The sequence below is a fragment of the Equus caballus genome, chromosome 3, assembly GCF_041296265.1.
Source record: "Equus caballus isolate H_3958 breed thoroughbred chromosome 3, TB-T2T, whole genome shotgun sequence".
Classification (NCBI taxonomy): domain Eukaryota; kingdom Metazoa; phylum Chordata; class Mammalia; order Perissodactyla; family Equidae; genus Equus; species Equus caballus.
Window position 1 is genome coordinate 45,439,647 of NC_091686.1, and position 25,776 is coordinate 45,465,422.

The window sequence follows — 25,776 nt, forward strand, 5'->3', positions numbered from 1 at the left end:
TTAAAGATGTGATGAGAACTAGGTTGTTCCATTATCAGTAGAACTTTAAGTTTCCTTCTCATGCACGTTCTTTTCTCTCCCAAGGCTCCATCCACTCTCTATTTCTGACCCTGACTCCGATTCTGGGCTGCAGATAGGTGTGGCCATCTGCCTATTGGACAACTCAACTTGGTGGCCCAAAGGATTTCAAACTTAACACGGCCAAAATAAATTAACAATTCTACCCTCTTCCCACCCCCAAACCAGGTTCTATGAACTTTGCTTAAGCGGTTGACATCACCATACATCTAGTATCCTAACCTGGAAGCTTCAAGTCAGCTAGACTCTTACTTCTTTCTCATTCCCCACATCCTTTCACTGACTAAATACTATTAACTCTATTTCTTAAATGGCTCTTAAATCAGTCTCCTCCTTCACCCTACTGACCCTACATTAATCCAGAGCTTTAATAATTCGTGCCCAGGTTGTTGCTAACGTTTCCAATCAGACCTCACTGGCTGTAACCCAGCCAACACCCAGGCCATATACCATTTTGCTTCTTTCTAAATAGAAAATCTGAGCGCGTCATCCACCTGCCTAAAAACCACATTGTTCTCCCTTCTCTCTGTGTACTGAAGGCCAGACTCCTTAGCTTTTTACTAATAAAGATTCAGCCTACTTTCTTCTCTCTTCCCCTTTTCTGCATCGCCCCTCTCACTTATCCGCCTTACAAACATACGTATTTTGTGCTCCAGCCCCACAGAATTTCTTACTGTTCCCAAGCATACTAGGCCCATTTTGACTTTGGGCTTTTTCGCACATTGTTGTATTTCTCCTAGAATGTCCTCCATTCCATACTTCTATCTCTTCACCTAAGAAGCTCTTCTAGACTAAACTCAAATATTACTGCGTTCGCGAAAACTTCCCCCCAAACAGAATAGTTTGCTACATCTCTGCATTCTCAGAGCATTCTGTTTATATTTCAATATTATTATTTATCTGTTTGCAGTTGATAAACTAGGAGTTCTCTGAGGATGGCAGAATATTTTGTGCATCTTTTCATTACGGGATTAGCATCACGCCTAGGACAGTCTAAACGTTCATTAAATACTGCTGGATGGATGTTTCTATATGTGAGTTTTCTCTTTAGCCAAGAGGTTTGATATCTGATTGCTGAAGTAAACCAGCTACTCAACAATTGTGGAAATTGAAAAACATAAGAAGTCATAACTCTTTGATGTCATAAAAATTATGCAAATTTGATTTCTGCCAGAACTTAATAAGCTGATACTCAAGCATTTTCAATGCCATTATTCTTAGTGATCTTTTTCATAGTTTATGTTCTAGTTATGAGTTCCCTCTTTGGGAATTATTTGGTTTCAAGAATGTTCTCTCTCTTGTTTTTAATAGCAAGCACTCAGCAAAATAATATAGTGATGTCTTTTGGAAATAGAAGAAAAATACTGACAGGAAGCTGGTTGTATAATAAATGTGGACAGAAAAAAGACTATGTTTTTACATATTCACCATCTTTAATCTATTTTCATTATAGAAAGATGGACTGTGTTGGATATTAATCCATCTGGATTTTCCACATTTAGTTATGCTTATGGAGGGCTTTGTTTTATTTTAGTGAGAAAGATGTTAAAACTGATAGTCCATTCAGGCAAGTGGGGAAGTTTTGAGCAAATGAAATAAAATATAAAGTTCTAAGTAATTAGAAGTAAGTAAATTCCCACCATTAAAACTCAAAGCTGCGAACCACACTTATGATAGATAAAGTCCTGTTCTAGGAGGTAGCCCTAGAGGCTGCTATTTTTCTAAAAACAAGAACTATACCATACACACCATTCAAAGCTGATACATAGTGGGCAGGCAATAGATATTGATGGGGGTTAACGGACTATGTGCTTTTTAGCAAGTACTTATTGAACATTTTCCATGTACCAGGCACCATTTTAAGCAATTGGTGTTGAACAAAGATCCATTTCTTCAAGGAGCTTACATTTCAGTGAAAGACAGAAATAATAAACATAATAACTGAATTATAAAGTATGTTACATGGCGATAATTGCTATGTAAACAGGGAAAATAAAGAACCGTAAGGGGATTAGGGGCACCAGTGGTGGGCAGCACGGTGAGTAGGACGTAGAATGGTCTGTGACTGTGCATATAACACCTGAGATTGGATTCACACTTACTTTGAGTTTGCAGTCTTCATTCTGACACAGCTTCCTGACGAGGGCCCCAATGACGATCATGACAGTTTCTCTGATGTCATTGCTCCCAAAGGAACCTTTGAACTTACTCTGTTAGCCAAACAGGGATAAAATGACTTACCAAAACATTTAAACATTTCCATGGGACACTTTTAGTTAAGAGACAAAGTAACCAATGCCTGAAGAAAATGTTTTTATGTTCCTAGATTGCAAACTCAGAATTTTGCTTTGAGGACACTTAGACATTCATTGTCTCGCTTTGAATTGAAGAGTGAATAGAATATCCCCTGTCCAGACATTCTTAACATCGGTCTGTGAACTCCCTAGAGGTTTATGGATTGAGTTCACTGGATCAGCGAACCAAGAAAACGGTATGTAAAATTTTATGTATGGGTGAAAAGGGGTTTCATTGCTTTTATCAGATTCTCAAATGAGCCCATTTTCCAAAAAGATGATAAACTATTCCACTAGATCATAAGGGGATAAGTGCACTTTTTATTTTTAAATTTTGGACCCAAAAGAAGTCTAGCTTTTGTTTCAAATAATTTTTTTTTTTTTTTTTTTTTTTTGCTCAGGAAGATTTGCCCTCATCTAACACCTACTGCCAATCTTCCTCTTTCTGTATGTGAGCCACTGCTACAGCATGGCCACTGAGAGACGAGTGGCATAGGTCCACACCCAGGAACCAAACCCGGGCCACCGAAGCCGAGCACACCGAACTCCACTAGGCCACCAGAGCTAGCCCCCAAATTTTTAAATATCAGAAGAATTGTATCTGTTCAGTGTACTGTGTATTAAATACAATGAAGATTTTTGAAATCAAAATAAATCTTTTAAAATCAACTTTTGAAGCATAACCAAGACTTCCATCCAAAATTTTGTCCCGTCACATTACACAATAGGTAAACACAATCTTTAAATTTCCATATAGTTTATGTTATTTAGAAGAATTGCGAAGAGGACATTATGTGAAATAATTTACTATACAGTTAACGATTAATGGATGAAAAGAGAGTCCAATAGAATTTGAATATAAATAAACGGAAGGCTCTAGTTTCAGCCCTCACTCTGATCTAGCAACTTCCCTTTACTGCTTAGATTCTTAGGAGGTTTTCAGCTGCTGAGAGCGTTTATTTTCCCAGTGTTCACTGACTCACAATGAGGGTTCTCAGGAGTTCTTCACTGGGATGGGAGGCAAATCCACAGGCATAGAGAAATCTCTCCTGGAGGATAATGCTACTGTCACTTTTGAAATCCAAAAAGTCCAAAATGGCATCTAATGAGTCTGGAGTCTGAGCAGAGGTGACGGCATCCACCAGCTGAGGTCTACAAAAAGGCACAGTGATGGATATCAATGTTTAGGGTGCTTAAGAAATTACTTAAAATCTCTACCATTCACAGACTTTCCATTGATTTGAGTTTCCTAAGGAAGTGAAATTTTTTTACTTGAACAAAAGAAAAATGAATGACTTTCTTAAAAATACCTCTACATTTTATTTTAATCCTCTCCCTTACCTCCTCTCTCCCTAATTCAGTGTATACTCAGAGTACACAAACTAATTTTACTATATTAGCCTAAGCCAAATGTAATTTGGAGAACTGTAAACAAAACTTATATAAACAAATTATAAATTAGGCTCAAATTCTTTTCTACATGGGTAATACATAAAAGCCATAGTCCCCAAAATTGGTTCTCTTTCTCTAATCAGTTTTGCAAATATACACACTTCCCAAATGCCTAATTTAACTCAGGTAGGATTATTTAATAGAAAGATAGAAAATTCTTTTAAGTTTAATTTGTACCCAACGGAGAAGTTTCGCCATTTTTTTTTTAAAAAAGGACCATGGTATAGTTCAACTACAATAATTATGCATGGGCAGACAGGAAATCCCATAGGAAAGTTCTAATTGCATATTCTAGTCTAATGGAATCTTTGGTTGGTTGAGTCTGGGATGGTAAAATTTCTGAAACTAGTTGTCATACTAATAAACACATTATGTATGCAAATATTATATTCTATATCCATATAAGCACACCATATATGTGGTTAGTCCTTTACACTTTACAAAAATGATAGACTTGCATGATATCATTTTGATCCTAACAAAAATCTAGGGAATAAAGCAAAAACTGAGAGATAATACTTATTAAGTGCCTATTATGTAAGCACTGCATTCGACAGTTTAGGTGGACAACGTCTCTTTTGCTTTAATTTCTTCATTTATAAAATGGGGCTAAAAATAGCAGTTACCTTATGATTGTTGGAAGGATTAAACTACGTAATCTTTGTAAAACACTTAGAATAGTTCTTGGCACATGTTAAGCGGTCAATAAATATGTGCTATTATTAACACAATCACCTCATTTAATCCACTGAACACCTCTGCCAGTTTAATACTAATTTTCCCCCTTACATATGAGGAAACAGACTCAGGGAGATTGAGTCATTTGTTTGCATCCTGTAACTGGTAAGTGTACAGCTGGGATTTGAACTCAGGTTTTTCTAACTCAGGACTCCGTGATCTTTTAATCACATCAGTGTTTCCCAAAGTGTTTTCCATGCAACTCTAGTACTACAAAATGCTTTAAGAAAAGGGATTCTCAAGGTCATGTAAGTTTAGAAAATGTTTATGAAAACATCTATAATATTATCTGATTAAAGATGCTGAAAATTTCTGCAGCAAAGAGAACTATTTGACTTAGTTTTATGCAGTGTTTTTCAAACTCAGTGGCCTACAGAATCCTTTTGTTTTGGCATACTTGTTAATATTCTGCGAATTACAGGATACACACAATAGACACTTTGGGAAAGGTTACATTCCACCACCCTGCCTTTCACCATCCTACAGTAAATAGAGCAAATTATTCTCTGAACTTTACAGATGTTGCAAGTGAGGCTCAGAGAGGCTTAATGTAAATGACTTGATTAAAGGTTATACGCCATTGGAAGTAAGAATTTAAAACTACGTCTTCTGATTTTAGTTCATCCTAGTATCCTTTCTACTACACTATGCTACGTGTGTCAAATATGATACAATATTTTCAAAATAATCTGATTTAGAAAATACATCAAATACATGAAGTCATCCAGATCATTGCCACCTTAAGATTTTTAGGATACAAATAAGGTTAAGGTCTAGTTTTATATCTATTCTAAATCAATAGCTAATTTTTGCTCTTTCTTGTCAGTATTTTTGTGTTTGATATAAAGACAAATCACCCTACGAACACATCTTAAAGTTCTAGGATTAAAACAGGGTCTGAGAATTTATGAGTTTGTGAGAAAGCAACCAAGTATAGTTAGTCATATGGAATTCCTATCAATTTTTTTTAATATCCTCAAGGCAAGTAAATGACAAATACAATCAAGAATAAATAGACTTCTCAGAAAAAAACCTAAATTCTTTTCTTGAAAATCTGAGTCCTTTGAACTCAGTGACTACTGCTGCCATGTGTCCGTGCAACTTGGCCAATTACCACTTTTGATCACGTTAATGGCCCGTTTCGAGTGTTTGTCAAATGAATCGGAGCCATATTCTATATCACGAGGATAACAGGTAGCACACAGCTGAATTTGCACTTAGAAATTCTACATTACAGACAAAAAACTCTTGCAAAGTAAATTTGAGAATTAAGTCAACTGTCTTTACTGTGCATGTACAATGAATCACACTTTCACCAAATATTCAAATAATGCACAGATTTCTTTTTCTAGATTCTTTTGGCTATTTACCTCAGTTCTCAATTTTCTACATAAAACATTGCCTCAATGGGATGATCATTGAATCTTTAATGAAATCATATTTTTCAATTGAAAAAGTCATACTCTTTTTTTGTTCTTATAATCAACTCTGAAATCTTTTCAAGTGTAAATTAATAGTTCTGGGAACACAATTTCAAAAACCATGAGACCGCACATGCACCATGGTGTCAAGATGGAGCCTGCCCTCCTCTATCTATGTACCAAGCTAGACCTGATTTAAACTCATAAATACTCAAAAAATGTTCATCCTGAGTCACTGCTAAAAACTTGTTACTGCATTTCTGGCCAAGTAACTGTTAAATTACAGCATTGTGGCATAACTGTTGGATGAAAATGCAAAACAATGAAATAATTGATTTGGAGGTGGGGCAGGCAGTTGGTTAAAAAGGGGTCTTTCTTGCTTAACAAAAAACCAATAACCCAGAAATGCTTCCCAACAGATGACCCCACACGATGTTCAGTGAACTTACAGTACTTCCTTGTTTTCAGCCTTTAGGATTTGTAGGATCTCTTCTTTCTTCGCAGTCCTGAGGCGCTGAATGAAGGCCAGGAAGCTTCTGACAGCCTCAGCTTTGGAGAGGTTGTCAGGCTGCAGGTGTTTTCTGGTGAAATGCCAATGCTCTGAGAGCTGCAAAACATGGCGGCAGGCTCATACCCCATTCAGAATTCTGAACATCCACATTTACAAGGGATGTTCTCCCCAGAAAAAAATTTTTCCTCAGATCTGACAAGCAAAAGAAGCTTTTTACATCTTACCTCATTATACCTGATTGCCCTGCTCAGAGGCACATATAGAGGCCTACCCACCCTGGGGACGGTTCCTCTGTAGAAGGATCGTTTTTGTCTATTAGTATTTAGCTCAAAGGACCTTGGGCTTCGGGCATATACGTCATTCCATGGTTACACCAAGGGAATTATATCGGAGGCCAGGCTTTGACTACCATAGTGAAATTGCACAGAATATTAATTAATGGTATTGGAGGAGAACAATGATATTGGAGGGGGAAAGAATCAGAATTGCTGAAGAAAGGTGTCAGGTTTCTTGTTTACTGGGGTCTCACTGAAAATCCATCTTTGTATTAATTTGAGCTCCCTATTCTATCTCTTCACTTTATTGTTTGTATGAAAGCAATGTTTAACTATTACTGAGGTCTGAACTGTTCGTTACTCATATGTCAGAGTAGTATTTAGATAAAGGTAATTCTCATACACTCTATTGCTATTCTACTGTGGTTTTAAGAATAGTAAATAGTTCTAAATAATGACATCTTTTGGCTTTGAAATAAGCTAAAGAACCTATTTTTTGTAGTTGACCACATTTCCCCTAGTTGTAAAGAATGCAATAAATCCCATTAGTGACCTCCAACTCTCCAACTCTGTGGTAATCAGCATGATACCAGTTTTTAATTTATTAACTCCTTCTAATAAGCGATATACACATATTTTGCTCTTTTTCACATCCTTTTGGTTATCTAATCTTAGGAGGATATTCCAAAGCAAAATTCCAGATGTACTTAGCTAAAGATTTCCTGAGTCATTTCTAAGGGCAGAGAGCATATCAGTGTGAATTTAGATTTTTTTTCTCTAAAGCATTGCAATTGTGACATTATACTGAAGTTGGAAAAGCAAATTTCTCAGAGACATAAACCTTTCCTACAATAATGATGAAATAATTATCAAAAATCTTGGATGGCTCATGATGCTTAATAACTATGGGGGGAGAAAGTAATAGTTCACAGAATGAAAAAGATCATTGGTTTTATTAGTCACCTTCCTAAACAATTTCCATCTCACATGACATTAGAAAATTACACTGGAACATTAAATGATATATGGAAGAAAAAAACAGGTAAAAAATAAAATGAAGTTTGAGAATGATGATTTTCTGTTTCATTTTGGTTTTCCCTTAATTCAATTTTGATAAATTTGAGAAACTAGTAAGGAATTAGTGCCTTGTACTTTAAGCAAATTATGGTATTAGTTCTTGATCATTCTACTTCCCTGAACACCAATAAGACCCACGGGAAGAACATCTTCTCGTAGCTAAGAACAGAGCACGAAGCCAAGTGTTTGCTCTCTTGACAAGAGGTTAAGTATTATGAAATAATGGACCCGAAAGTCATTTCTGTGGCCATACATCACAACTGACTCATGCAATAAATGAAATTTCTCTTTGTTGTATTAAAAGTGTTGTAAGACAATTTGTACTTTGACTTGGGGACATGCTATCTCATTTCTGGCTGTAACTGTAGGGCAGTTTGGGGTATGGTAGAGAAGTCTTCCCTAACTTAGGCAGAGAGCTTGTATCCTTTTTTAGTCCTCACAGCAATACTCAGAACACTGAGCTCAGTAAAACATTTCACCTGTGGACACATCACTACTAAGTGGTAGAACTTTCTGGATTCGGATCCCTGTGCGCGCTCTTGACACCATACGCTTCCCCCTGACTTCATTGGGCCCTTATTCCTCCTGCATTCTAGGTGCCACTTTTAAAAAGCTGCCCTTACATCATAACATTCTTGATTCGAGATGAGTGGATGGTAGTTATTTTTAGTTATTGTTATATTATTATTCATCATTGCAGGCGCATATTGTTAAGCTACTGCCATTCTAACTCAGTAACGGCTGGTGGTTCTTTATCAATTTTCTTCATAGAATTAACTGAAGCTTCCAGTGGAGACAACAGGAAAATAAAATTTTAAGGCATGATTATTCCCATATTTGGCCACACAATGCAGTTCTTCACACTTACAGAAAGGCATCCTTTGCATTTACTCTGGAAGACCTGTCCCACAATGGGAAGGGCCACATACTTGGAATCAACTGCTTTAATTATGGCTGCAACCTGCTTTCCAGGCATCAGTCTTGGGCCTTCTTCAGTTGTCCTTAGCTCTAATTTCTGCCTGCATATAGAGGAAGAGAAATATCACATTAGCAGCCTTCTTTTAAGTGAACAAGCTACAGATTGCCATTCTTTTGGCAAATAGGATACTAATATATTCAAATTGTGTAAGTCCATGTCTTTCAAACTGCGGTATCTCCAGTGGTAACAAACCTCAAGATAATTATGAAATCTTTCTAGAGCAATAATTTTATTCAAAAATTTGAAAATGTAAGTCTGAATTTTCAAAATATTATGACAAGGTAATACAGGGGAAAAAATTTGCCTGGATGCTGAACAAGATATGCGATGTCACCTCTTTCAAATTTAGCCCGGCTTTCTGAAAATGATATCTTCAATACGACCATGTGTCACTTATTAACTAAGACAACTAGGAAATCTTATTTTCCAAAAATAGCCTCAATAATATTTTTCTCTGATATGCTCTTTTAGAACTTTGCCTGTCTCTCATCAGGAGGTAGAGTGTGCATCCCTTTTCTTGAAACTGGGCAGAACTCTGTGACTGCCCCGACTAATAGAGGACGGTGGAAGTGACACTATGTGACCTCTAAGGCTAAGTCATACATAGGAACTCAGCTCTCAGATGGCGTGCTAGTAGCACAAGTACCTGTGGAGACTTGAGCTGCCATGTAAGAGGTCTGGCTACCTGAAGCTGCCGTGTTGAGAGGCATGTGGAGATAAAGAGACGCATGAGGACCCGCAGTAGCTGAGTCTTCCCAGCCCAGGCACCAGATAGGTGAGGCAGCAACCTTTGAACGAGTGCAGCTCTAGGCAGTGACCGTTTGCTACTGCATAACAGATGCCAAGCAGGTCACGCCCAGCTGGGCCAAGGCAGGCCCCAGAATTATGAGAGAGAAAAAGAAAATGATTGTTCCTTTTTATACCGCTAAATCTGGGGTGGTTTGTTATACACCAACAGAAATCTGATGGACCCGATAAGCAATTAAAAATATTTAGTTTGTATGAAAACAGTATATATATATAGTACAAAATAAAATGCAAAATTCTACTCCAGATGAGGCTTCAATAAAATTTCAAAGCATTTATAGTTTGAGGCACTTTTCCAAAGATTTTGCATCCATTCACCTCTGACGTTAGGGCTGCTTCGGAAGAAACATGTGCGAAGCAGTGGCATAAGGCCTATTACATTTAATGCTAGAAAATATTCGTTTCTGAATTAAAATCTAAAAATATCACCTACTCTTAGATTTAAAATTCCAGTTCTTAATCCTGTGAGATTTATTCTGACCAGAGAAATTTCCTCCAATTGAAGAAACAGGCTTGAATATTTGTGTTATAAATCCCACCAAAAATTCTGTCACATTGCTTTACTATGGAAGTTTTACGTGTTGCTTAACAACAATAACAAAAAAACTCTTGAGGGGAAAACGTGCGAATGCCACTACTTTTTAACCTGAACATGAAGATCATTTGACAGAGAAATTAGAAAATGAACGACAATGAATCAAATAGTTTGTCTTTTTAAAATTTAAATTCTATTCAATAAACAACTGATTTTTAATGAAATTCTATTGAAAAATAGAAGTTTTATCACATGCCATATTATTGTAGATGATGTGAAAAATAAAGATGAGCAAGATGAAATCACTGTTTTCAAGGAGCTCATAGTCAAAACGAGGGAGCACAATACACAGACACATACACACACACAAATATGTATATATACACTTGTTTAAAAGCCAAGTACAATGGTATATTAAATAATAGAAAAGAAAATAAAAATTCTCTCACTTTGATACTATTTTCCCTGCAATGGTTTGTAGACTGTTCAGCCCAAAAGCATGTGTCTCTTCTGCAAGCATAGCTACAACAAAGCTGTCTTCTATCTTATAGGTAGTGACAGACGTAGCTTTTGAAGTGACACCCAAGACCTAAATAAATAAATAAATATTTATAGAAGTCACAAGTAATCTGCTTTTTATCTTTGAATCAAGTCAAATAACAAACTCTCTTTTAATCTTCAAAAGAGCTGCCCCTTCACACCCTCCCCCCATACCCAAACTCATATTATATCAAATCTATTCATTTGATATGTATGAAACTACACCCCAAACTAAACATTTTAAATATTCCAAAACTATACCCTTACCTTATTTTTCTATTATTTTAAATTTAATCTCTACAAAATGTGGTTATTTGAATCCCTCAAAGAAAGTGATATCTATCATACCTGATTTGGGGTTGTAAATCCAGACCTCTCTATTTTGCACGAATCCAAGGCCTTAATTTTTGTCACTTTGTCTTGATGAGCCTGGTAAGTCACTTTACAATCCCCAGAGATATCTACCTAAGAAGAAAAGTAAAAATACAATGTTGGGATTCTCGCATAGACCATTTGAATCTTAGTGGGAAGTGGCCTGGAAATTGGGGTCCCTAATACACTGTTGGGAACTCCCTTTTGTCCAGGCTGACAAGATAGGAAGACAGGAGAACTCAGTGTTTCCTGCAGCCTATAGACTCTTTTCTATTCTCTTTGGTTGAGTCTTTCTGGTGCCTTCTAATTGCCCCAAGAATAATAATAAAGGATTTCCTACTTCTCTTTAATATCTAATAAGAACTGGACAAACGGCTTGGTCATAACCAAAACCTCTGGGAGTTGACTTTTAATGCTGCTTCTAGGCTATGTGTGTGAATGTGTGTGTGTGTGTGTGTGTGCGCACATATTTTGACCAGCTGAATATAATGAGAAATTCTTAAAATCCTGTGGGATTAATTCAACTCATTATAAATGACATCAACAACTTGAGTGCAGGCAAATCTATCCCAATACAGACTCTGCTTAGCTTCTCTGAGCCTCCCCTTTGGGCATCTGCCAGCACCACTTCAGCCTCTGTTCTAGCAAACTAACCAACAATTTCCTTGGCCTAGCCCTACCATCAGATTTTCTCACCCACTCATGGGTGGCTGAATTCAGACTAGGAAACTTGGACTCAGCTCTACCTTTGACTCCAGGTGTGATGCCGGGAGAGCCACTCAACTTCCCTAGTTTAACCTTAATTTCTTTGTCTGTAAAATGAAAGGGGTTGGTTTAGACCAGTGGTTCCCCAAACTGACAACACATACAAACTGTGTGAGAAAACTGTTAAGATACAGATGCTCAGGTCCTCCGTCATCTGTTGAATCAGAATCTGTGCAGGGCATCCAGAGAATCTACATTTTTATGAAGCTGCCTGTAGGACAGACATGCACAGTCACGTCACTGAAATGCTCCCCAAAGTTTTCTGCATCTCTAACATTTAGTCATTCGATAGGCCTCCTTAGTATAACCAATTCTATTTTCCTTTACCCTATATTTGAGTAATAAAATGTTGGGGTAAATGGCAATTTGTTTCATACGTAAATGAGATGACTACCTAACTCAACTTTTCTGAGCATTACCACAGTAGTAACTTTTTTACTGAATTTTTACAAAGAAAAATCCATATAAACAATTTTGGCAACTCCATTGACAAATAAGATTCTGGATCCTCAATACTAGTAAGTACCTCATTGGTGGTTCCAGAGCTTAACTGCATCTGAAATAGGCTAGCCAGGCCTCTCTTGAGATTTTCTATGGCCACTGGCTCATTTTGATATGAGTAGAACTCTTTGACCTAAGGGAGAAAAAGGACAAGCACAAATGAGGCAAAAATGCATCATTTATAAGATTTGGTTAAATAAGTGGCAGGAAGGGTCAGATTCTCACTCCTATCAATTCTGGGAGAAAGAAGTTTGTTACTCCAAAGCCGGGGTTTCTTTTTCTGTGAAAAGAAGCTATTTACATTCTAAGAAGCTAGACCATCAGAATATGGAATTTCAGGAGACTGATAAGGAAGGCTCTTAACGTGATGGACACAGCACAGGGAAGAGAAGAGAACATTGATGTAGGCTGGGATTTCTGTGAAAACAAGATTGCTCAAGGAAGAGAAATCAAGAGCATTCTCCTTGAACATGTCGACATGTTCTCTACCTGTAACCCTGCTTGAAACAAAAAAACCCCAAGGTTTACAACAACAGCAGAGACAGAGGTTCTTGGAAGAGAACAGCTATCACCACTCTTGAGACTCCTGAGATGGCACAGCCTCTATGTGATAAGGGCCAGATGTGGCCATAAAGTCCATGGACAAAATTCCACAGGGGTGACTTTCTTTGGCCCTCCAGAGCGTTCGTGTTGGCCTTGGGTATAAGGAGATTCAGAGTTGGAAGATTTGAGGCTGAGAATGCTATTACTGTCTGGCCTGCTTGAGTTCCCTTTAAGAAAGAAGGAAAAGGAAGTTGAAAAGAGGAGAGTGACTGTGATTTGGCTGCAATAATAAATGGCTTATCTTAGCTTTGCTTCGTCCTTGATATTTATGGGCACAAGGGTGATAACAATGTCTCATACAATTTTGATAATGTTTAAGAAACAAGGACAAAAATACAAAGAAAATTTTCTGGAAAGCAGTCTGTCATTTTTCACCCTGTATTAACTCCAAACACTTCACACAATTCAGAAATAGAGGACGGATATAGCTTCCCTATAAAAATTCCCAAAGTCTATGATAATTTTAGCTGAGCTTTTCTAACAGAAATATCCTGAATGCCTTCCTATTTATCTTTAAAATCAACCATGACTTCTCAAGCAAAACAGAAAGCTCAGTAATTATGCAATGAACTCCATTAATATCAATCTGAACAATTCAGCCTACATGAAAACTCTCTCATACCTTAGAAGAAGAGAATATTTTATTTGAATTATCCAAACAAGTGCCCGAATCTCTATTTCTATTTTCTACATATACTCTGCCTAGTGACAGATTTACTAGGTACTTTATTCGGCAATCAATTTTAGTTGTTTCACTGGACAAACCTATAAATGTTGGAATTGTGTTTGTCCAGGTTAAAAAGGAACTGGAATAGTGACCTCAGCGTCTGAAAATCCATGCTATCATATTCTCAAACAAATCACTGGCAATTTCTCAGATCCAAGGCTGAGTTTTTGATGTTCTGTTTTGCAAACTGGGTCTTTCCTTTGAAAAATTACAGTGTAATTTCCTTTTCAAATATTTGGGAGTATGATATCTCCAGATATCATGACTATTAGAGGTTCATAACCAGATCCCTTGAGCCCAGATACAGTCAGAAGGGCTCACTCAGTGGCAATATACACATGCCTATGGCCTGCGACTCTTCTGGCCTGTCTTAAATACCTCAGAAAGCAAGAGGAGCCATTAAGCGGGAAAAATACTTGTACTATCATCAGTATCCTCAATTTCCTTCCAGGCTACAAAATGTAGCTGAACTACTCATAAAGTTTTACCTAAAATTTCAGGAAACCTAGAATTTCAGATTTCACCTTTGGACCGTGCATAAGGTTAAGCGCTCCTCTATTAGGGGCCCACTTCTATGGATCAAGTTTTGATCTTGACCGCTAGGTCCCTAAGAAAATGGTGTTAGATCCTTTTTTGTTCCTGGCAGTCTGAACAATGTAAACTGCGAGACAGAAAGAGAATGTTTTTTTCATTCCTTCTGTTAGTTTTCATTGTTTCCCTAGAAAGGTGGACAAGTCTCTTTTCCTTTGTATGACTGCTCACTTTGGGGCCTAAAATTCTGTTCCTTTACTGCAGACCAATGAGATCCAAAATGAAGACAGCACTGGTATCCATATTAGCGAAATGTCAAAACTGTTAGAATTGGGCTGGCTTTAGATAATCAAAAAATTAATAATAAGTCAGAACTTTGCAGTTCAATTCACGTGGCTGTCACAGCAATAATTTAAATTCATTCTCTCTCAATAGGAGCTGAGTACGTTTTACCACGTTCAGGCTGTAAAGCCGATTACTTCATTCAGCTCTGAAATGAGCTTTGAACATTTCAGAGCACAGGACTCTTATCTACGTCCACAGTCCCCAGAGCGCCCCGGGAGCAGCAGCGGCTCAACCCAGTTACAGACTCGGCCTTTAACCCAGAGGAACTGAGCGCAGATGGAGACGGGTGGGCTGTGGGGAAGGAGATGCGGTGCCTCTTCCAGCCAAATTCCGAGGGCCAAATTTCCCTTTGGAATCAGTAGGGATTATTAGTACTTTTCCCTTAGGAAAAAAATGCTTCTATAAATTCCCTTAAATTTACATCCTTTAAGGATAAGGTAAAGCAAAATTCCATTAAGTGGCCAAAAGCAAAAATAAACAAAAAGAATCCCAGCAAACAGAGATTGGTCATTTGATTTGGTCTACTTAGCGGGAGCCACGTCTCTAAATGTATCTTTGACATGTGTCTAAGACAGAGCACAGTAGGAAATGGCACACTGGAAACCAAGAAGGGAAGAAATACGTGGAGAATTAGAAGGCTTTCAAGGTGTCACATTTCTTTTTGAGGTTCAGTGTGCATACAGGAGCCACACTGCCAGGTTCAGATAGCAAACCAATGCTTAGATATGACACAAAATAAAGGGCCGGCTCAGCAGCAAAGTGATGAATTTAATGGATACTGACCGGGAAAACTAGAAATGGAAAGCAGGTAATTATCCAGTTAACTGGATTAGCGTTTCAGGTCAAAAAGGATCCATGCAGTAACTTGAGGCATCTTTTGCTTGTTGGTGTTAATCAACTTAACCAGAAAATGTCATATTCCCAATTTCAATTATGGTTTGTAGACAAAACTAGAGTCACACCCAAACACTTACATATGGGAGATGAGTGGGCATGGGAAAAAAAAGACGTGCAATAAATACGCATCTAAGTGTTTTAATGGGCTCTCCTTTATAATGTAAATATAGGAGCATAAAAAAGGGGCTCTGGAAGGACAAAAAAATACATGCTGATGAGCATCCTTGAAATCACAGAAATTCCAGAAAGTAAAACTTAATTTGAGCCTGGGATAGAAAATACTCTTTAAGAAAATTGCCGATCAGCAGTTCAGTCTTTCCTTTCATAATTTTTCTCATAGTAAGCTGAAGTGATAGTTCAATAATGATCTTTCTAATAGTGATGTGGCTGAAAATTCCACGTGGCTTGTTAGCCTCCAGGGTCATGTCTTTTCCCACAAGTACTTTATTGTATAATTAAAAGATACCATACTGCACTTTAACCTGTGGCTACAGTAAACCATCATAAGTCATAGCTCCTCCAGAATTGGCACGTTGGAGTCACTAAAATAGTGATGTGGCAGCTCCCTGCCAGCCTTTGAACAGTGAGGGTACTGAGTCCTTTTGTGTGTGTAACAAAAGACTTTGTACTCAACTGCTGCCCAAGGAGCTAGAAAATGATTGGTTGTCACTAAGATTGTAAATGCAATTAATATCTCATGGGTTTAAGTGTCTTAGCACATTGGAAGGCCAGAGAAGAAAATAATAGTATTTCATGTTGTTAACAAAGTTGTGCCATATGAAAATCAAGTGAGTTAACAGATACAGTGAAGATTGAAACAGGAATACTACAAGTCAACCAAAGAGGCGGTATTTCCCCAAATACTTTCCAGCTAGAAGAGAGTATACATGGAAGGTTTCCAGCCTAGACTCTGAAATTATACCTTCCCAGCGCCACCACCTGACAGTTGTGTGACCCTAGGCGAGTTTCTTTACTTCTCTTAACTTGGGTTTTCTCATCTAGTACAAGAGGATGATGAAGCGGCACCTTCTTCCTAGGGCTGTCATGAAGATGAAAGAGCCAACTCCTGTAATGCCTTCAGTCAGCCTCTGGGGCACAGAAAGTGCTCAGTACATTTTAGCTATCATTAAGCAAACAATAAGCAAAGGCTTTCTCAAAGTTCAACTCATTTGAGCCCCATATAACCTTATTTGTTCATTCCTTTAGTTTACAAACATTTATTGAGTTCCCACTATGAGCAAGGCAGTAACATACAGAAATAAAGGCACAATTGCTGCCCAAGAGAAGCTTACTCAATGTGGATGGTGTGCAGATAAAGAGAGGGTTACAATACACTGTAATAAACCCAGGGGAGTATAGGTTTGGGAGAATGTTAGGAAGCTTCCTCGAACATCAGGTCAGTCAGTGCACGGTTCTTGGGGATTTAGGGAAGAAGGGAGTGGAAGGGCATGAAGGTGAGGGGAAGCGCCTGGAATACAAAGAGGAACAGGAATTTTTCTCTACCCATAACCTAACATGAACACACATGGCCAAAATGAAAGTAATAAGGGCCTTGAGTGAGCTGCAAAACGTTAAGACGGTTCTAAAGAGGGATGGCTATTTCCTGATGGCTGGAGGGGTGTGAACTTTATGAAAAAAAGGCCTGTGAGCAAAGCTGAAGCGTGGTATATTGACAAGTAGAGAAGGAAGAGAAGCGTTATTGAGGTGGTGATTCATATTTGGTTGTAGGAGAGGTGACAACACAAGAATGCTTCTTGTGAGTCCTTTGTTAGTACTTTAGATAAAAATGTGCATTGTGATTAGCGATATATTGTCTGAAATTTATATTTAAAGGTTCTTTTTCATTTTTATTTTGAGTCTAGAGAAATTTTAGAAATTGTAAACTTTTAACTAATGATCTCTTTCTGTTTTTCTGCTTTAGTTACTAAAATTGAGCTTTCATCTTTACTGATACATTTTTATGCATGTCAATATAATATCTATACTCTTCATAAACCCACAAATATAATGCCTAATAATTCGCTGATCACAATTGCTTCTCAATTTCAAAGATATTAAGACCATTTTAACAGACTAGAATCAAATCATAAGTAATGCACACTTACAGAATTTTCTGAGCAAATTTCCAAATGAATATTATAGTATTCATTAATTACTTTATACATAAAATGCTTTTCAAAGTCATAGTGTTAAACTAACCTCTAAACGCTGTGTTAAAAATCAACTCTACCTTAGAAATGCTATGCCCTTTCAAAAGCTTCAATTTTATACTTTAGCCAGATATTGATATTCTCATAACAAGTTAATATCACTTATCTAAATTAGATCACTTCATTCTCATAATTTGTCTACTTTCCTAAATTTATCCAATCAGCTGTGACGACCTGCTGTGTTACAATATCTTTCTAATCCTTCATAATTTAATAAGAAATGCACCTTTTAGTAACACCTCTCATCAATAAACAAATACTTGATTCTACTATAAAGATTTTCATAAAAATAGAGAACATAAAGGGCTAGAAAATGTGAGTTTAATGCCTTGATTTACTTCTGAAACATTTCATTTGCAACTTCTATTCATCAGTTCTTGAAAAAATTCCATTTACCATACATGTAGTGACACCATGATCACCTCAAAGTAATCTCTACTGAAGGGAAGAAACACAGGAATTTGGAGAAAAAAGATGTGGAGCCCCCAGTCACTTTCACCTTTCCATGGATTAGATGAAGGAGCACAGGTCTTTGTAAAGCTTCCAAGTTTTCCTTTCCTGTGATTTTGGGTGGACTTTTTCCTTTGAAAATGCTCTGCTCTCCTCGCTGCTGATTTACACTTTCAACATTTACGTCCTTCATCTGGAATAATGGAAAGAAACCTCTTAGAAAAACTTCCTATGCCTGTTTCCATCAGAGTCTTTTAGAAAATAAAATGGTAAAGCAATAAACAGAGCTGGCCATAATTTCGTCAGTTGTTTCTCAATTTATGATTCACAGGACCTAGCCATTAACTTCAACAGAATGGAGAAGGTATTCAAAAATTAGGTAAAAATACTGATACTCAAAGAAATCTGTGACTTCAGGTTTACAATAATTGTGACTGGAAGATGGCTCTTTTATGCCACTGTCACTCTCCTCATTCGTTTTGAAGTGTTGCTGTCTGTCTGATCTCTTCACTTTCTGCACTTTTTGTTTAAAAGGAATCATGCCTCGCTGCACTTTATCTGTATACACAAAATTAAAGATAGTCTGACTACTAAACAAGGAGGTATGTAATGTTTTCTACAGAGTACTTTGCTGTTTTATTGAGAAATGGCTCAGAGAGGTGGCTGACGAAGTTTTGATCCAACTTAGAAAACACAACAGCTATTAGACATACAAAGAAGCAAAGATTCCTTGTTAGATGTATCGCAATGACACTTCATTATAAAGTATACCAGCAGCTGCTTAGTTACAAGCAAGCAAATGTTGGTTCTGTGTACCTGTTTCACACTAACATGGACAACACCAACCGACTTTACTAAAGAAATCTATTGTCTTTAGGTCCTTGAAAAGCAAATATGGAATCACCATATATTAAAACTGGAATATGCCTCAGAGGCCATCTAATCTGACCTCCTTTCTCAACACATAAACCTGAACCATCGTAAGTGACCAAACACTGCCATGCAGGTGAGCACTTGGTTCTTTCCTCAGGATGAGTACACAATAGGTTTACTCCCTCACTGGTAATTCCATCTGTTACATCAAGGAACTCAGAAAAATTGGGATGTCCCAATATATCTCCTCTTTCAGTTAGCACAGTCTCAATTGTTTTTTTCCATGACATGGATTCTAGACTGCTCACTCTCAGAACGTTTCCATTGGCTTCTAGTTTAATGTGCCTATTAACACAACATGTAGAACGGGACTTCATACTCTAGTTACTCCCCAGTATATGCCTTCTTTTGCCTGCTTCAACAATTTAGAAAGATCAGATCACTTTGATTCGAAAAACTTCAAAACTGTAGTCAACTCATTTTAGTGAGAGATAACAAACTAAACGGATATGAAACCGACCGCACAGAACAACTACTGTCAAATGGTACACTTCTTAAAGACTGCTGACATCTAAGCTTTGCGTCTCTCTGGTACAAACTGCCCACCGTGATTTGGATCAGTTGGTCATCATCACCATCAGGATTCCTCCACAGCAAGACAACGTCCACACTGGATGAAATTCGGTAGCCCACACTGTCTTGGAGGCTTCCTTTGTCCCGATCAAGAAAAACTTCAGTGGAGTACGTGAGTTTGTATAGCCGGTCATTATTTAATGAGAGACCAGTTGTGTGACCTGCACAAAGATAGTGACACAAGTTAAGTCTTACTTGTAAGGCACCCATTGGGCAGGGTGTGTGCTATCTTGTCATCAATGCATTCCTCATCTAGCACAATGGTGCCCAGTGGAAGCTTAGTAAACATTTGCTGAATGAAAGGTGGTTCTACTTCTCCATCTGCTAAAATCATATATAGAGGACTTCACACACTCTCCAGTTCAGTTTAATCTAACCCAAAGACATGCAAAGCAGTAGGATCAAGTCTTTCCCAGAGAAGACTTGAAGTTTAGGGTCATACAAACTCTATTTGTATATTTTCTGTCTGTGGCTTTCAGGAGATAGTCAAAAAACATTTCGGTACACATTTTTCCACGGTGCTAACCAGGTTGCATTGCCTAGTTAACTATAAGAGTCAACCATAACTTTCTTTTCCCTCAGGAAATATGCATATGGGGGGAGGGACAGGAAAGGAGGTTGAGATGACCGGAACTAAAGTGAGGCAGCTGAGAAAGGAAGGAAAGCTACTTTGCAAGTCCAAAAAATTAAGAAAACCTCTGGCAAGTCTTTACCATCTACAGTCTTTATCACCTACTACAGCACTTACTGCCCAGAGGGAAAAAATGGCCAAGACACATTGTCTGCAATAAAGTGTTGTAAATGTTTTTTGTGCATTAACTTATTTAATCTTCACAAAAACCTAACGGGGTAGGTACCATTGTTAGTCTCATTTTATAGACGAGGAAATCGAGGGGCACAGAGATTATACACTGTACCCGAGATTACTCAGATAGCTAGCAGTGGAGCCAGGATTTGAACCCAGGCTGCCAGCTCCAGAGACCATGCTCTTACCTGTACTGCACGTATCTAAAGCTTTAGGCTGAACTCTGTTCCACTCCTAGGGAGTGATCTAGGAATTCATTCATTCACTCATTCACTCGACAAGGATGTGCTGAGCACCTGCTGGGTGGGGGCCACTTTCCCAGGCACTGGGGTTATACTATTTAATAAGCGGAGAACATATCTACCTTTGTGGAGTTTACATTTAAATGAGGAGGAGATGGGCAATAAAAAAAAAGCATATAAGCAAATTATAAGTACGTCAGAAGTACTAATGAAAGAAAATGAAACAGGAAAGGGAAGGGGGATGCTGAGAAAAAGACCTTTGTGAGGAGGTAATATTCTTGGCAAAGGCTTTAGAACAGCCACATGAAGAACTGCAGGAAGAGCATCCCCCTCCACTCCGGCCCCCCACAGAGGGAACACCAAGTGCAAAGGCCCTTGAGGTGGGCTTATGCAGGTGTAATGGAAGAACAGCAGGGAAGCCAAAGAGGCTGGAACTGAGTAAGTGAAAGATGCAGTGGAAGATGAGGTCAGATGGGTACCTATGGGTGGCAGGGAGACCTGGGAGAACGTTTGCATAGGCTTAGAATGTGACTCTGAGTGAGATGGGAAAAAACTGGAGAGTTTTTGGAGGTGAAGTCACATGATCTGACAAACCTTCAAAGAAAGGGGATAAGGAGGCAAGAAATAGGAATCTAGAAAAGCCAGGAGAAGGAGGCCTGGGAGTGGTTATTCAGGCGTATACACACAAAAACAGACTGTGGCCAAGCGCCAAGGCAGGCAGAAGCTCAGGTGTGAGATGGGAAGGCAGGAAGTCAGGAAAAACCTCAGAGATGAAGTCTGTGACTCCCTCCAGTCTCGCCAACCTCCAACTGTTCTACATCTTAGCTGGAGGTAGTGTTGCAGGGTCAAACATTGGCTTCCTGGACAGGAAAGATATTCTGGCCAGAGAGGCCTTCTTTTTACGACACCCACCAAATCCCATGTAGAGTATAAAGGAAATGCATGCTGTCTTATCTAATCTTCAGAGCAATTCTGAAAGGTAAGCGTTATACGACAGCTGAGAAAAGCTGACTCTGCATTCATCCCAACATAGCAGACAGCATGCAGAATTTGATGTTTAAATTTACTGAGATCCAAGTTTTGTGGACTACATGAAGGTGTCTTTTGATTAAAATAAGTAACAAAAGTTTGTAGGAAGGTAGCCTTTCTTAAATTCTTAAATTCCAAAGCTTTTCATGTTGATCATTTTTTTCTTAGTTTTCCTTTACTGGTCAAAAGAATGTGAAAAAGGACAATATGTCATAGACCAGTCCTTGATGACGACTTGCATGTGATAAAGCACAGGAAAGACTGGGCCTTGCTCACCTAGAACTTGTTCCTACCTCTTTCAACAGGAGATAAAGCCTAAAGGGGTTCAAATAAGTGGATTGTGCTGTAGCGTGGGCCTTTTATCCTCTCCTCCTTGATAAATATTTCTCTTTTTAGGTTATTCAGAGATCTGGCAACACAGGGCAGTATTCATATTGTTGACTTAATTTCTAGAATGGCATTTTGTGGAAGTGATGTTGGTAAAACCAGAAGGGAAATTCACTTTAGCCCAAAAAGGAGTCGGTACCTCATCACTGTGCCTCTTCAAGTGCATTTAGAATTTTTAAGTGACTTAAAAGTAACAAAATTCTTAGTTTTGAACCTTCTTTTTTGAGGAAGATTAGCCCTGAGCTAACAGCTGCTGCCAATCTCCCCCTTTTTGCTGGAGAAGATTGGCCCTGAGCTAACATCTGTGCCCATCTTCCTCTATTTTATATGTGGGATGCCTGCCACAGCATGGGTTGATAAGTGGTGCCAGGTCCACACCCAGGATCTGAACAGGTAAAGCCCAGGCTGCCAAAGCAGAGCACATGAAGTTAACCACTATGCCACTGGGCCAGCCCCAGTTTTGAATCTTTTAAGAAATATCTTAAAATACTCATTTATCACACTTACATGCATACAACAGCACAGTTAATTTGCTTAAGCAAGAAAATAAAGTAGAGATAAATTAAAGGTGAGGTTTGAAGAGACATGCAATAGTGATAAAGATGATAGGCAATGGGATTTAGGATTCCAACAGAAAACTATAAGGCTGGAAGTAAAAGAGAAGTATGAAAGATAAGGAAAAACAAATTGGACGATGATTAACGAGAATGGACTGAAAAGTACAGGTAGGGCCAGGGGCTGAGAGAAAGACAGGAAGTGCAGGAGCGGTTCAGGACTGTAGAGGTGACAGGATTACACGGAAAGCTTATGTATGAATTATTGGAAGTAAAGTACAAAAAGGAAAGCTGAAGAAGGCATTGAAAATAGACCCATCATTACAAAATACGATTCAGAAAAAGTAGGGAAAACCTGAATCTTTAGAATGTTCACACTCAGCATATCTCTTCTAAATAGACCCCTTCCATAGAAATCCTAACCCCTCCTCCATTCTCTTCACAGCCCAGCTGCACTCAACATCCACCCAGATCCGGGGATTTGCCAGTTACACTGATAATTAAATTTGAGATGAGTTTTGAGGTGATGCATAGGATCCCAAAATTTATAATGGCCTGATTTTAAAGTAATCTCTTCACAAGTTGTTTGCATATTAAATGTCAATCATTACAGAGGGAAAGGAACCTACAATTAAATCACTGTACTGCAATACAAGAGATTATCGCATCCAAGTAGAGAGAGACCTGCCGAGTCCTGTACCTTGTATTTGCGATATTTGGTAGAAGCAGCTGGTGCTATGAGGCTAATGGCACTGAGGCTTTGGGGCCCTCACTTCCCCAGGCTCCTTCCAAGACCTTGGAGGGGACTCTAGGAATGTGTACATATGCCATATCATTTTTTCAGTCACATTTGCAAAAGTAAGATATTTTTGTAATCTTTTCTCAAAGATGATCCCTAACGGCATAAGCTTCAGGGTCTAAAAATTTCAATTTGCCACTGAGCTTGCACACAACAAACTGCAGCTATCTATCATGTTCTAAATCATATTTCTCTGTATGTCATTGTTATATGTGTGTGTATGTATGTGTGTGTATTTTTAAATCTTTATAAGTGCATGTATTTGAAAATATCAAGTTATTCAAGTTTCTCATTTATAGACCGGGGGAAAAAACACCACAATAACTACTATATCTCAAGTATTTGTCTCAAAATAATCATGACATTAGGTTTGATATTAATGGTATATAAATTGCTCATATTTCAAATACTCAACAGTTTATTTGACAGATAAAATAGTAAGCTGTCTATAAAAATTCTCAGTCAGATATAATTTAGAAACCTTTACTTTTTTCTCATTAAAACTTTTTTCATCCAAGTAAGGACTGTATCTTTAAATGCTAAACATTTTAGAAACTAGAGAAAAATATTATCTTTAGTTCAAGAACCTAAAGTGTGATTTGCTTAGATGAAACAATCTCTATTTAGCTCTCCATTTATTGTTCCACGTGGAAATTTTCTACACAAAAAATCTTAAGACAGGGCTGGCCCAGTGGCATAGTGGTTAAGTTCACGCACTCCGCTTTGGCGGCCTGGAGTTCACTGGTTCAGATCCTGGGCGCAGACCTACACACTGCTTATCAAGCCATGCTGTGGCAGGCGTCCCACATGCAAAATAGAGGGAGATGGGCATGGATGTTAGCTCAGGGCCAGTCTTCCTCAGCAAAAAGAGGAGGATTGGTGGCAGATGTTAGCTCAGGGCTAATCTTCCTCAGAAAGAATCTTAAGACAAACTTCATTTTTATGATCAAAAGCCACAGTTATCCCAAAAGGGTTTTAGAAGTTTACAAGTGAATTATTTTATATCAATTACTTTGAGTACACAGTTATTAAAATTGGACCCTATTGTGCTAAGTGTTAGATCAATTGGTTTTGACATTGCAGCCTCTTAAGAGACTATAAAAAGCGAAAATTTTACAGGTGCAACATTTAGAAACCAAAAGAGTGTATAAACGAGCTGATTTAAAACAAGATTCCATATTAATACATTTCATACAGATTTTGAAACCATTACTCATAAAAAATTTGTTTTCTGTTAAAGGTATCAATTCATACGTGTTTTTTTAAATAAATTTCAACTTAAAGTAGAAGCTATAACCAGCAACACTATTTTTCCAAAGATAATGTCTTCTTTCTTAAATCTATATCACGTAGTTTTATTTTCTGTTAACTCACCAAGATAATTCTATCACTTTTGAATGGTAATGGAATTAAATACACTCTTTACCATTTCATTCATAATTCTTTGGCAAATGGAAGGCCTTTTTCATTGCTTCTAATTCTTCTCGATGTCACATTGCTAAGCAACTAGAGGGAAATTTAGGAACTGGTTTTTTAAAAGCCTCTTTTACAATTCAAATGAAAGAGCTGCATTCAGTGAGTGACCAACAGCAGCAGGTAACAATAGTTGGCATCTTTTTGTTCCATTTAAAAAATAGACCATGAATGAGAAAACGAAGCAAAAAGCACACCAGTCTGAGGGACTGAAACTAAAAGGAACCCCTGTTTTCTTAGTGTATGTAGGAATTTGATTTGGTTTTCATTCCAACCCAGTCCTGTCTTCACAAACACTCCAAAGTTACATGGTTCTGAGGATGGTTTAGTTAGGAACTCTTTCACCTTTCACACACACGCACACACATTTTTTCCCTCAAAGATTAAATTAAAATTTAGCAAAAGGCAACACAAACTTACCTTTAACAGAAGCTGAATATGAGGAAATGAAGCAGAGAAAAAGCACAGCAAGAAGAATCATATTGACTGGTTGCCCTCTTAACACAGCCGGTTCCCAGTGAGCAGTCACTGAGAAGTGGACTCCTTTGAAGGCAGCCGGGGAGTGACCCTCCTCAGAATCTGCATCAATAATGTTTATCTCGCTGGAAAGGTCAGATTCCAAACTCCAAAATCAGGACCTAAGTTCACCAAAGGGCTCCCTATTAATGATTAAACTTAGGTGGGCTGTAGTTTTCAGTCTCTCGCTCTTCTTATTTTTTATTTCTACTTATTTTACTCAACAAGTAAAAATTTTTAAAAACTTCACTTTTGAGAGCTGAACTAAACCAGTCTACCTTCTTGTAACTTCAGAAATACTGAGGGACATTTGAGGAAAACTGGTGGTGATACTTTTCCGCTCAGTACGTAATCATC

At 37.9% G+C, this 25,776-nt stretch overlaps 1 protein-coding gene across 1 annotated transcript in view; it reads right to left on the bottom strand.

The window, feature by feature from the left end:
• MTTP (microsomal triglyceride transfer protein) overlaps positions 1-25,524 on the bottom strand; it is a 45,837-nt gene extending 20,313 nt beyond the window's left edge. Inside the window, exons 1-10 of the mRNA XM_001498490.5 lie at positions 25,324-25,524; positions 19,588-19,775; positions 18,158-18,301; positions 12,371-12,478; positions 11,056-11,172; positions 10,617-10,756; positions 8,715-8,865; positions 6,433-6,590; positions 3,356-3,524; positions 2,181-2,288 (exon numbers count right to left, since the gene is read on the bottom strand). Coding sequence (XP_001498540.1) covers positions 2,181-2,288; positions 3,356-3,524; positions 6,433-6,590; positions 8,715-8,865; positions 10,617-10,756; positions 11,056-11,172; positions 12,371-12,478; positions 18,158-18,301; positions 19,588-19,775; positions 25,324-25,384 — 1,344 coding nt within the window. The 5' untranslated portion in view covers positions 25,385-25,524. The remainder of the gene's footprint in view (positions 1-2,180; positions 2,289-3,355; positions 3,525-6,432; positions 6,591-8,714; positions 8,866-10,616; positions 10,757-11,055; positions 11,173-12,370; positions 12,479-18,157; positions 18,302-19,587; positions 19,776-25,323) is intronic.
• Positions 25,525-25,776: the final 252 nt, after the last annotated feature.